This window comes from Mustela nigripes, unplaced genomic scaffold (assembly GCF_022355385.1).
Source record: "Mustela nigripes isolate SB6536 unplaced genomic scaffold, MUSNIG.SB6536 HiC_scaffold_75, whole genome shotgun sequence".
Taxonomy (NCBI): Eukaryota; Metazoa; Chordata; class Mammalia; order Carnivora; family Mustelidae; genus Mustela; species Mustela nigripes.
Window position 1 is genome coordinate 2,791,149 of NW_026739490.1, and position 13,595 is coordinate 2,804,743.

The 13,595-nt window shown below is 37.1% G+C and overlaps 1 protein-coding gene across 4 annotated transcripts in view; it reads left to right on the forward strand.

Annotated features, from left to right (window-relative positions):
- The window catches only part of LOC132008096 (glycerophosphocholine phosphodiesterase GPCPD1), a 68,343-nt gene that overhangs the window by 37,845 nt on the left and 16,903 nt on the right, over positions 1 to 13,595 (forward strand). For all 4 annotated transcript variants that reach the window (XM_059386479.1, XM_059386478.1, XM_059386480.1 and 1 more), the window contains 7 exons: positions 3,091 to 3,322; positions 4,853 to 5,015; positions 5,339 to 5,471; positions 6,264 to 6,318; positions 9,324 to 9,416; positions 12,392 to 12,469; positions 13,159 to 13,198. In XM_059386479.1, coding sequence (XP_059242462.1) covers positions 3,091 to 3,322; positions 4,853 to 5,015; positions 5,339 to 5,471; positions 6,264 to 6,318; positions 9,324 to 9,416; positions 12,392 to 12,469; positions 13,159 to 13,198 — 794 coding nt within the window. The remainder of the gene's footprint in view (positions 1 to 3,090; positions 3,323 to 4,852; positions 5,016 to 5,338; positions 5,472 to 6,263; positions 6,319 to 9,323; positions 9,417 to 12,391; positions 12,470 to 13,158; positions 13,199 to 13,595) is intronic.

The window sequence follows — 13,595 nt, forward strand, 5'->3', positions numbered from 1 at the left end:
TTTATAACTTAGGGACTGAGAGTTGTAAGTTTTGGTATGTAATGCATCCTTTTCTGACAAAATGTCAGGGTTGGGTTGAAAGGGCCATTTTCAGCAACTGAAGTAATGAGTAATACAGTACTTAGTGTCTTTATAAAAAGACTTAAAAATACTGTAGGTAATAACTCATAAATGTTTTGTAATAACCGCTTAAATACTGTAGTACTTATTCCAGTCATAAAATTAAAAAGGAACAGAGTGGGTAGCATTTCGAAGTCCTTTGCATTAGCTATTCTGAGAAGTGAAAGGTTTTGGGTGTATCTTATCTTTGTTCATAGTGCTTCTAGGCCTTTTTCATACATAATTGAATCCTTTTTTCTTTTAAACTTTATTTATTTAGGGATTTTTTTTGCAGGAGAGCTCCAATGCACCCATGTGAGACCCACCCTGACCCCCCACCTAGGGCGGAGGGGCAGGCTGGGTGGCTCAGTCAGTAAAGCCTCTTGCATTTGGCTCCTGTATTGATCTCACTTGGTGGTGAGATTTGGCTCTGTGCTTGGGGTGGAGTGTTTACATAATTGAATCTTTTATTTACATGGGAGAAGAAATAAATCGTGTTACAACTATAAAGGGTCTTCTTAAAATAAGAATAAAACCTTGAGGGCTGCCTGGGTGGCTCAGATGGTTGGGCATCTGTCTTTAGCTTAGGGTGTGATCCCAGGGTCATCTGGCTCCCTGCTCAGTGGGGAGCCTGCTTCTCCCTCTCCCTCTGCCATTTCTACTGCTTGTGCTCTCTCGCTATGTCAAATAGATAAATAAAATCTTAAAAAAAAAAAAAAAGAGAGAGAGAGAGAGTAAGACCTTGAAATAACTGTAGAAGATAAACCAGATGGTTGGTTGGGCTTACGAGGATTTTTTTCTTTCCTTGACTTAAGTTAAGAAATTAATAGATAATTAATGGTTGGGGTTCTGCTTACAGATTTCTGATTGCAAATGCATGCTGAGTCCTATACCATTCTTGTTTATATAGAAGTTATTTTGAGTGTTAGTATATATTATTGTGTTAATCAGGCTTAAATTGGAATATTTTTGTATAACCAAACTTCGGTGGGCTCTGCAAATTAAATAACTGATTGCTGTTGAAATAATTGTGTATGGAGTACCTGGCTGGCTCAGTCTGAAGAGTATGTGACTCTTGATCTCAGGGTCGTGAATATGAGCCCCATGTTGGATGGAGAAATTACTTTAAAAAAAAAAAGTGGTAAACTTTATTAAAATTTGTGTATAACTAGAAATTTGTGTTCTGACCACCTTTTCCTCCCAAACTAGTATTTAATGATAAACTAAACCTTTATGGGGTAGGAGATAAATCGGTCTGCAAGAATATCAGGACTTTAAAAACTTAGCAACAGCTTATGCATTTTAAATAAAATGCTAGACATGCTGTTCTTTCTCATTATCAGCAAGTTTTTAAAAAAATTTTTTTCATTACCACTAAGTTTTAAACAAGCTTCTCATTCAGTTTACTCTCTCTGTAAGTGGAAAGAGATTATAACCATTATAGAGCTGTTTGAAGAAAACATTTAATATAAATGACTGAAATTTTTTCATAAATTCCTTTAAACTTGAATTTATTTATTTTTTTGTAAAATAAAATTTACAAAATTTTTCTAGTAACATTGCTGTTTTCAGAATAGTTATTTTTATCTTTGTACCGTTCTTGCTTATTTATTACTGTCCAAATGTGGTCTCTCTTCATATATCCTGGTAGAGAATGTTCCTTGAGGTTCACTAATAGAATCAGTTATCCAGAACTATTCTTTATGTAATTTTTAAATTTTTTTTATTTTTTGAGAGAGTAAGAGACTGCTCAAGTGGGGTGGAAGGGCAGGGAGCCCCATGTGGGGCTCAAAGCCAGGACCCTGAGATGATGACCTGAACTGAAGGCAGATGCTTAACTGACTGAGCCACCCAGGTGCCCTGTTTGTTTCATTTAAAAAGTAGTTATATGGAAGTACATACACACATGTAAAAAATGTGCATGCATACAAATAAACATTTAGTGTACTATTTTTTAAAAATAATGTACTTTTCACAGAATACCTGGACACACTGTGGTAAGGTAGAAGAAAGGGGAAATTTCTTTAAAAATATATTTTTTAATTATTTTTATTAACATATAATGTGTTACTTGTCCCAGGGGTACAGGTCTGTGAATCATCAGATTTACACATTTTACAACACTCACCATAGCACATACCCTCCCCAATGTTCATAACCCAACCACCCTCTCCCTATTTTTAAAAGATTTTATTTTTTTATTTGACACAGAACACTACAACAAGAGAGGGAACACAAGCAAGGGAGTGGGAGAGGGAGAAGCAGGCTCCCCACTGAGCAAAGAGCCCTGTGCAGGGCCTGATGGGATGAAGACCTGAGCTGAAGGCAAATGCTTAACCACTGAGCCACCCAGGCACCCGAAAGGAGAAAATTTTTTTTGTTTTTGTTTTGTTTTTTTTTTAAGATTTTATTTATTTATTTGACAGAGAGAGATCACAAGTAGGCAGAGAGGCAGAGAGCCCGATGCGGGACTCGATCCCAGGACCCTGAGATCATGACCTAAGCTGAAGGCAGTGGCTTAACCCACTGAGCCACCCAGGCGCCCCGAGAAAATTTTTAATTTACAGCCTCCTACTCTAGTCTTGTAATGTACACTAACAGAATATGGTTTCAGTATTATGCTTGTTTTTATACATATATTCTTTTGTGAGACTTTTCAAAAGAAATTGAGATAGCCATATATAAATGAGATAATAGTAAATGCCTCTATAGAAAAAGAATTACTGATAACCTTAGATACAATGAGCATTTATCTTGTTTTAATTCTTTGCAGAAATACATGTAGATAAAGACATCAATATCTTATAAAACATAACTAACGCCTTAACCAGTAATACGTGTAGTCTCATATAATACCATATTTTTGTTACTTGAAGGATTAGCATATTCAGGGTGCACTTTTAAAGTTGGTGTTCAGGTAACATTTGTATGAGTTTTCCTTTTCCATTTTTTTTTTTTTTTTACATTTCATTATTTTTTCCAACGGTGTAGGGTAAAGCTGACATTAGAGGGCCTGGAAGAAGATGATGATGATAGGGTGTCTCCCACCGTTCTTCACAAAATGTCCAACAGCCTCGAGATATCCTTAATAAGCGACAATGAGTTCAAGTGCAGGCATTCCCAGCCAGAATGTGGGTATGGCTTGCAGCCCGATCGTTGGACAGAGTACAGCATACAGACAATGGAACCAGATAACCTGGAGCTAATATTTGATTTTTTTGAGGTGAGTAATTATTTCATGGAGAGAGTTGAGAAAGAATGCAGGCATGGGCTTATTTTTAAATGTTTTGATTTTAGTCTGAGTGTAAATCCATGATTCATGCATCCTTTTAGATGTTTATTTTTCTATACATTTTAGCAGGCTTAAAAAACTTGGAGTTGATAGACTCAAGTACTATTAAAAAAAGTCTCAGTTGAATTGATGTTTTACATCAAGACCAGATGTCTTAATGTTTATGCCTGTTCTTTTTTTTTAAACCAACATGGGTCTTGAACTCACAATCCTGAGATCAAAAGTTGTGTGCTCTGCTGACTGAGCCAACCAGGCGCCCTTGTGCCTATTCTAAGTATAAATGAATAATATACAAAGGAGCCTCCAAGGATAAACAGAGGGATGAGCAGACTGTGTAACTCTTGATAGGCAACCCAGGACTCAATATGATTGAGGCCTCCTCATGACTAAAGTGTGTAGCTTATTGAGGCATTTTATTATAAGAATTCTTAACAGTGGACTCATTTTTGCAACTTCACTTGATATTGTAAATATGTAGCAAAAAAGAGTTGCTGTGAAAATTGTTCAGAATCTGCTGCTAGCCTTCCAGAGTTACTCATGACTCCTAACACTAGAGCCCTCTGACTTGGTGGCTATACAAGTGCTCTCGTCTTCACAAGTTTTGCTGGGTCCTTGGTAATGAAGGTCCTTGCTTGATTGTGCCCAGCTAGTGGTTATTGCTTTCCTTAGATTCTTGATCTTTGGTACTTCCACTCCCATTTCCTTTAGATGAGGGCACCCAACCACAGTTTTGTGAAAATAGCAGAAGACAGAATGGATTTAACCCCACAAGTAACATATGTTACACTTGTCAATTAAAATTATTATACTCTTTGAATTATTTAATTTGATGATGCCTTTATGCATCGCCTTTGCTACTGGCTTTTTGGCTGCTTTGCATTGTATGAAATTTTGAACATTTCCTTATTTCTTAAGGATGTACCTTTTAATACTCTTAAATGTCCTAACTTGCTTTTCATTTGTTTAGCAATTTTGGAAATACTATTTTATTTGTAGACTGGGCTGATAAAATATCCAGTGTAATGTCCAAATGAGTATTCAGTTTCCTGGAGAGTTAACTATCTCTTTATGTCCTCTGTTGGAAAGCATTTTTAGAGAATATAATACACATTAACGGCTAACTACAGGTGTTTGTTAGTTTTTGAATATAAAGATACTTAGAAACTTTGTCAGTGTTTGAAATTCATCTGATACATGTTAGAGAATCAGAAGTGCCAATCACCAGAGTTATGACTAATGAAGTACTATATAAAATTTTCAAATATTATATACTAAAAGAAAATGTATCATTTATTTTATAAATACTCTATCTAAATTACCTGAATATAAATTTGATTCCTATTTATTACTGATCTTCTTCAATAGATTTTGGATTAATTTTAAGGGAGTTTTTTTACTTTCAAATGGGAAATACTGAAGTGTAAGAATATGGATTATTTTAAACCTCATTTTTTATTTCAGGAAGATCTCAGTGAACATGTAGTTCAGGGTGATGCCCTTCCTGGACATGTAGGGACAGCATGCCTCTTATCATCTACCATTGCTGAGAGTGGGAAGAGCGCTGGAATTCTCACTCTTCCCATAATGAGCAGAAATTCCAGAAAAACAATAGGCAAAGTGAGAGGTAAGCTGGGAGAAACAGAGGGGCCCTTTATAAATGAGCAAAGATTAGATTTGAATTTTGGTTAGTTAATTTCAAATTGAGCTTTTGGGAATGGTGTTAAATTATTTGTTTATAGAATATTATCTACTATAGTAGCAATAAGGGGCATCTGTGAAATTTTCTGGAAGCTTTGCTTTGAACCGGTTTTGGCGTGTTACTTGTTTTCTGTTTGATAGAGATTGATAAAGTTGGTTCAAGTACTTAAATGTTAATACTACTTAGATGCTCATTGTGGCCTTTTTAATCGGCTTTATCTTTATTTCTCCCCCTTTTTTCTATGGAAGTTGACTATATAATTATTAAGCCATTACCAGGATACAGTTGTGACATGAAATCTTCATTTTCCAAGTATTGGAAGCCGAGAACACCATTGGACGTTGGACACCGAGGTGCAGGGAATTCGACAACAACTGCTCAGTAGGTTGAATATTTGAGCAGCATCTAGTGCTTGGTAGCTTGTGCATGATAAGGCTCCGTTGGGTTGGCCCACTGAAGGTCAGGGATCCTTTATTACCTGGGATTTAATGTAATTCAAATTAAGTAGAAACTCTCTCATAAGACTCTGGACAGTCTGTCTAAAATCTACTAAACTGATGCAAAGAGGGACATTAAAACAGAAAGCCAGGAGGAAAAGCTCGATGCAGGAAGCAATCTGAATCTCAGTGTGTGTGTTGTGGTCCCAACTTTTCGCGTGCTCCCCTTTCTGGGTCTCAGTTTCCTCACCCGTACTTCTTGGTATCATTTCCATACTGCTGTCCTGCCGGGTCTCAGCCTTTCCAGTTCTCCCGGTCTGCCAGGATTAAATCCTCTGAGGCACCATTGCAAGGAGCAAGTCTTTGTGTTCTACTTTATGCAACTGCAAAAGGTGGTTTTCCTTGACTGGCCACCTTACTGGGGGAGGTATGTGTGGCTGTGGGATATGTTTATATTTGGCTTATACGTACTTGTCATTAGAGCTTGTTTTTATGGAATAAATGCATCACCAAGTGATGGTCACAGTCTTAATTTGGGGATGGCAGAAGTAGCTTCAGAATAGAGAATTTTGAACTGGTTCCATTGTTAGAGACATAGTTGGCTTCCTTATTTTTATTTTTTTAAGATTTTACTTATTTATTAGAGAGAGACAGCAAGAGCACAGGGAGGGACAAACAGACTTATCCCTCCGACTCCAAGCACAGAGCCTGATGTCAGCTATTTCTTCTCTTTCAGGCTTGCTAAAGTTCAAGAAAATACTATTGCTTCTTTAAGAAATGCTGCTAGTCATGTAAGTGACCCTCTCTTTTTTTGAAAACTTGGGACTGTTGGTCCAAAGGTAGCAAAGTAGAGAAATGTGGGCCTGGGTAGTCTGTTCCATTAAAAGCTTATAAAGGTTAAGTAGGTTAAAAATGCATTCTTCTGAATATGATTCTAAGCGAAGGTAAAGTATCTTTGAGCATTTGTTTTTAGATTCTTGATTAGGATTGTGATGAAAACTATAGAATCATTAGCATCTTTGTTTGAGATTACAAGGGTTTTTTTGTTGTTTGTTTTAAAAGATTTTATTTATTGAGAGAGAGCAAGAGAGCATAAGCAGGGGGAGGGACAGAGAGAGAGAGAAAAGCAGGCTCCCCACTCAGCAGGAAGCCCAATGTGGGCCTCAATCCCAGAACCCAGAGATCATGATCCCTGGTGTAGGCAAACATTCAACCGACTGAGCCACCCAGGAGCCCCTGAGTTTACAAATTTTGAGTGATTGGGACAAGAAAAACATTCCCCATTAAGCACTGGTTTTCATTAACTGAATATTGTCTCATTCAGATACTTTGGAAATAATGATTACAGAAGGATTTGATGGTGGTTTTATATAACACTTAAGTCTGTCAGTTTATCTCCTGCATACCAACTTGATTATATTAAATTTCTTAATTCCTTTTAACCATTTATTAAAGGTTAGAGTCTATTTTTTAGCTTTTAGTTTTTTTCAGCAACTACAACTTGACATTTTTATTATTTTTTTAAGATTTTATTTATTTATTTGACAGACAGAGATCACAAGTAGGCAGAGAGGCAGGCAGAGAGAGAAGTGGAGGCCAGCTGCCTGCTGAGCGGAGAGCTCGATGCAGGGCTCCATCCCAGGACCCTGGGATTATGACCTGAGTTGAAGGCAGAGGCTTAACCCACTGAGCCACCCAGCCGCCCCCAACTTGACATTTTTAATCAAGAACCTGAGATTTCCAGGTCTCCCCCTGCTGCCTTGTACCTGACTGAAAAGCTTCATGCCCTGAAGTTAAACTAGGGAGGAAATGGAGGAACAACTCATTCTTTTATTTTCATTTTTTCCACAGTGTGCTCCGCATGCCTTAAGCTTTTGCCTCTTTATAAAATAGTTCAGCAAATAAACTTGATTAGTGTGATGTTTAATCTTATCACTTATATGAGCAAACATCTATTCCAAGACATACTTTTTTCATATTAAAGCATCTCTACAATTGGTAAGGGTTTTACTACTTTCTTAGCCTTGCATCCTGGTATCATGGGCAGCATTTTTTCCTCTTTCTAGTGGTATATGAAGCATTTTATAATTCATGACATTTTACATTAATTATTTTAGTGTTTAAAAATATGAATAGTGGATTTCTTTGCCTTTTTGTTGAAAGGATATTAAATCTATGAGTGTTGGGCTCTACTTCATTATTTGGAACTGGTTTTCATGGTAGCTAATAACTATTCTATACATTGATTTATTCTGTAAACACATGAAGATCATGTTAACGAACTTGCAGTGTCTCCATGCTTTTTTTTTTTTTTTTTTTTTTTTTAAAGAGAGGAAGGTTGGGAGAGGGAGCGGAAGGAGAGAATCTTAAGCAGACTCCACGCCTAGCACAGAGTCTGACACAGGGCTTAGTCTCACATCCTTGAGATCATGACCTGAGCCAAAATCAAGAGTCGGTTACTTAATTGACTGAGCCATCCATGCATCCCTCTGTGCTTTTCGAGAGAAAATTTCATTAAGCTTTTTTTCTTCCATGTTCTGTTGAGATCCTTCATAAGTCATATAGATCGCATTTTAGAATGCCATATGCTGGTTATTAATGGCTTGTTTATTTTAATACTAAAAACATATCCTTAAAGGGGTTCTTTGTGTTATTATCTTACTCCTTAAAGCTTACACATGGATCTAGGGATCAGATTTTATCTCTTAGTAAAATTACCTTCCTAAAGGGTGGTAATCCTGTAAAGTTAAACATTTAAACTACAGAGCTATAATTTGTTTAAGGATTGCAGGTTTTGTTCTCTAGTAGAAATGCTTTGTGTTACTGTCTTGTTTATAGCACTGGAAGGAGCTAAACTTATTTCCTGCTTCAGAAGTCATCAAGGAAATAGGCTCCTTTGATTCTGGTCTGTGATCCATGTGACCTCAAAAGTTGGACACCCTTTTCGTGACCTAAAGCTTGGGGACGGGTGGAAGCATATCATCCATCCTTACACAAGCACTTCTCTAGGCTGCAGTAACGTACAGAATGCTCAGACCTAGTTTCCTTTGATCCCAGCCAGCTTTCTTTCCGTGAATGCACACCTTTGTGGGTCAGTTTATGTTCTCAGCTTTATTTGGATTAATTCCTGTGTCAGAATGGTTCTGACTTGGAAGAATGCACCCTTAACTCCGTGTCATCATCCTCCTTCCTTTTGACACTCTGTCAGGAGATTGGGCTTGTGCGGCACCATTCTTGACCCCCTTGCTTCTTTCTGTCTTTTCAGCAGCACCTGTCATTTCCTCTTTACTCTGCTTCTGGGGTTTTGCAAGGAAAGGCTGTAAGGTGTGCCGCCCAAGTGCACCAGGGTGCAGAGCTGAGACAGTGGCTTCTTCCTTTAACCTCCTCATCTTTGAAGGTCTGCTGCCTATGGTACTTAGGGGCAATAAGGCATAAGGTGACCCCGCTCCCTGTTCCGGCAGGCTCTGTTTATGCTTATAGTAGTAGCAAAGGTGACAGGCTGGCTACTGCCATAGAGTGGCCCTAGAGTGTGTTCAGATGGATCAGTGTGCCCATGTTTTTGCCAGAAAAAAAAATTGCTGTGCTATTACAGTGAAGAATGATAAAAACATTGTAAGAGAAGAAACTACTTTTTAGAAAAGCTTAAAGCATAACATAATTCATGAGGAAGTTTTTTGTTTTATGTACAGGTCTGTGAGTTTATAGTGAACAGTAAATTTCTAATGTCCTTGTAGTTTTAGATGTATTGTGGGCTAGATAATGTTTTTCAAGTACTCATTTCCTTTATTTCTTCTAGGGTGCAGCCTTTGTAGAATTTGATGTACATCTTTCAAAAGATTTTGTGCCTGTGGTGTATCATGATCTCACCTGTTGTTTGACAATGAAAAAGGTATGTTGAAATTCCTTCATTTTATTTTATTTATTTTTTCGGAGAGGGAGGACAGGGAGAGAGAATCTTAAGCTCTGTGCCCAGTGCAGAGCCTGACACGGGGTTTGCTCTCACAACCCTGAGATCATGACCTGAGCTGAAATCAAGAGTTGGTCACTCAATTGACTGAGCCACCCTGTTGCCCCCAAATTCCTTCCTTTTAAACTCTTACCGTTAGATAGGTTTAAAGGCTAGGAAGTTTATTTTACATATATGCATACAGTTATTTATTAGAGTTGACCAATTCATTTTTGGGGGCAATTAATGCCAGTTCTTTCCTCTGTCAAGTTCCTGTAACATTGAGTAAAGAGATAAGAATAATAATTGCCTGGAGCAGTGTCTCTGTATTGCTGATTTGTTTTCTTTTACTGTCTAACAAAGGAACCTTCCAGGTGGCTTCTGTATCAGTCTGCCACTCTCCCTGTAGTAAAGCAAGAGAGGAAGCTGTCACAGTGTCTGTTTTCTAGCCTCCCTTCTAGTTTTGCCTCAAGCTTGTCCTCAGATTAATAGGTTAGTATGATTTGGCCAGAAGAGAAGAACCACAGTGGAAAAGCACTTTCAAGCAAATGGAAGAGGGCCTTAGGAAAGGGGTGTAGATTTAGGAGCTAGGGGAACGTGACAGACTTTTGAGTCAGGAAGGGAAATGTTCAGAACTAAACCTCTAGATGTAAGTACCTGATGTCAGGGGAATTGAAGAGGACAGAGAGGCAGGGGGAGTGGTAATGTGGCCAAAGGTACAGTAAGCCTGGCCCAGAGTAGAGATAGAATGGAGAATGGCACAATGGAGGAGAAAGTCCAGAAGGAGATTTAAAAATTTAAAATTATTGTTCAAACATAATTGTGTAATACTTAAACTTTAGTGTATAAAGTAACCAAGTGATTTCTTAAGAACTTTCTAGGTTTATTTGGCATTTTCTATTAAACTGTTGGGTATTATTTTCTGTTGAGGTGATTTAATGTTAAGGCTAGTTTGCCAACATACAATACTTTACCAGGCATGATTGTTGTAGTGTACATGGTAAGGTGCCTGCCTGCTCATGGATTTGAATCAGTCATGGGGGTTTGGATTGCTATGATGTATGAAAAAGCATGCTTTCATTTCTAGAAGTGGACCCCCCTGTTTTTGCATATGTGAAGGGGCTAGGCTGTAAGTCCTTCTTGGTAGACCATAGGGTCTGACCCTTCTTGTCCATAGTCTTAGGAAAGGGAAGGAGATACACCTATTTAGATAATAGAGGTAAAATAACTTAGTAGAAAAAGAGGAGATTGTTTTGCCCTGGGAAAAAAATCAATGCAAAAGTGGACAGGAAGGAATGGAGCAGAAAGATCTTTATAACCAAGATTGAGGTTAATGAATCAAGCTGTAATTTCAAAAAACCTATGAGAGTTAATGGAAAAGTGTTACTGATCCTGTTTTCACCAGACTTTATCTTGTTTTTAAGTTGAATCTGGATGAGTTAGAGAATGAAAGTAAAAAATTATATGTATTTTTAGTTTTAATTTTCAAGCTGCTATTTTCCTTAACAAAATCAATTCATGTACATTATAAAACTGAAGAAGATTATGAAATGAAAAATAAGTCTTCCTTTCCCCTTTGTCTTTGGTCACACTCCCTTACTCTTAACAGTTTCTTGTGTGTCTTCTAGAAGAGCCATATGTACAGGTTTATACCATATGTATGTGGATGAATATAAATGTAGTAGATTTTAGCATATTTGTTGGATTGATGATTTATTGGTGGTCCATTAATGCATTTCCTTAAGGTAGGGGTGCCTAAATAGTGTGATGTTTGATATGGTAGTAAACTCATAAAACGGGTTTTTTCATGGGGAAAACATTTGTAATAGATTAGAGTTCCTGTTAAGTATTTCTACTTAAGTCAAACAGACTTTTTTTTTTTCCACGACCATTGAAAAAATGTGGCTGTTTTTAAACCAAACTTAAGTTTAAAAGGTTTAGAAAAGTTTAGAAACTTATTGACAGAAATTAATCTTTGTATAGTACTTGTACATGTTGATTGCCTGGTCATGTAGCATGGATATGCATATGTCACAATGTCAGCAGTATGACAGGAAGTAGGGAAATGACTGATTCCTGGATCATATGTTTGCAGGGCCCTAGCCTCCTCCCAGCTGCTTTTTTCTTCCAGGCGCTCCCACCTACATCAAAAACAAAAACCAGAATTTAAGAGCTGGAAGGTGTTTTGTTTGTTTGTTTGTTTGTTTGTTTGTTTTTTCTTTTTTTTTTTTAATATAATTTTTTATTTTTTATAAACATATATTTTTATCCCCAGGGGTACAGGTCTGTGAATCACCAGGTTTACACACTTCACAGCACTCACCAAAACACACACCCTCCCCAATGTCCATAATACCACCCCTTTCTCCCAAACCCCCTCCCCCCAGCAACCCTCAGTTTGTTTTGTGAGATTAAGAGTCACTTATGGTTTGTCTCCCTCCCAATCCCATCTTCTTTCATTTATTCTTCTCGTACCCACTTAAGCCCCCGTGTTGCATCACCACTTCCTCATATCAGGGAGATCATATGATAGTTGTCTTTCTCCGCTTGACTTATTTCTCTAAGCATGATACGCTCTAGTTCCATCCATGTTGTCGCAAATGGCAAGATTTCATTTCTTTTGATGGCTGCATAGTATTCCATTGTGTATATATACCACATCTTCTTGATCCATTCATCTGTTGATGGACATCTAGGTTCTTTCCATAGTTTGGCTATTGTGGACATTGCTGCTATAAACATTCGAGTACACATGCCCCTTTGGATGTTTGTTTTTTAAGGGGGGCTCCCCTGCATGGGCTTGCTGTGGGCTCTGAACATTTGTTCTCATCATTCACTATGTTGGGATGTTAGGCCTGTCTAGGGTTAAATATTCAGTAATAATTTGAGGCCTATTTTTCTCTTTATTTTCTTTTTAGAAATTTGATGCTGATCCAGTTGAATTATTTGAAATTCCAGTAAAGGAATTAACATTTGACCAACTCCAGTTGTTAAAGGTAGTAATGATACATAAAATGAAAATGATCTTTTAGTTTTAGAATGATTTATACCTTGTTTATGTTCTCTTTCTGCATGGAGATGACTATATATTCAGCATCAGTAGACTGTATGCTTGGTTCTCTGTTCTAGTAGGAAGAATGGGTTTGTGCTACTCCATCTGTCTTTAACAGTTTCCACAGACCCCACTGATTTTGCATATGTGAAGAGGCTAGGCTGTAAGTCTGTGTGTAGACCATAGGGGCTGACCCTTCTCATCCAGTCCTAGGTTGCCTCTGGTGTGCATTAGCTCTTCTTTATAGAACTGTTACAGTTGACCTTTTATGCTCTCCTTGGTTTTTATACTTCCATTACTAGGATCTTTGTATGTATGTTTTTTATACCATGTAATTTTATACGATTACTCTTCCTGTTTTCACTAGATACCTATATAAATGGTTGGTTGAGTATAAAGAGTTTCTTAAGAATTTTTATATTCTTCCCTATTTGGGTATTTGATCATGATCTTAGATGTATGTGTGCACATGTAAAATATATGTAGTGATTAGTGATTATTCTTACTAAACTGATTAAGTCTACATTTTATGGTTTTCTTACTAGCTTTTCAAGTTATAGTTCTGTTAACCATATCTTCATAAACTAAGGCTTTTTTTCTTGCATTTTATGTTTGTGTGTGTGTGTTTTCTAGCTCGCTCATGTGACTGCTCTAAAATCTAAAGATCTGAAAGGTATGTACCAATATGGAGGCACCATTTTCATTTCATAGTTAACATGTATATGGTATTTCCTTCTTTTTTTCTTTTTCTTTTAACATACCCTTGGTCATTTTAATGAATATAATATTGGGCTGTCTAAATCATTTTATAGACATGAAGTCTTTACATATATTCATTTTCAGATGCATTTATGTCATGTTTTTAATAATTACGAGTTTTTACTTTTAGGAGTTTTCTTAGCTTGATGATCAAAGCTCTCTGTAATTTTGTACCTATCATTTTTTCTAAATGTTCTTTTTTTCCCCCAATATATATTTTTAAAGATTTTATTTATTTGACAGAGAGAGAGCATGAGCAGGGGGAGCAGTAGAGAGAGAGGAAGAAGCAGGCTCCCTGCCAAGCAGGACCC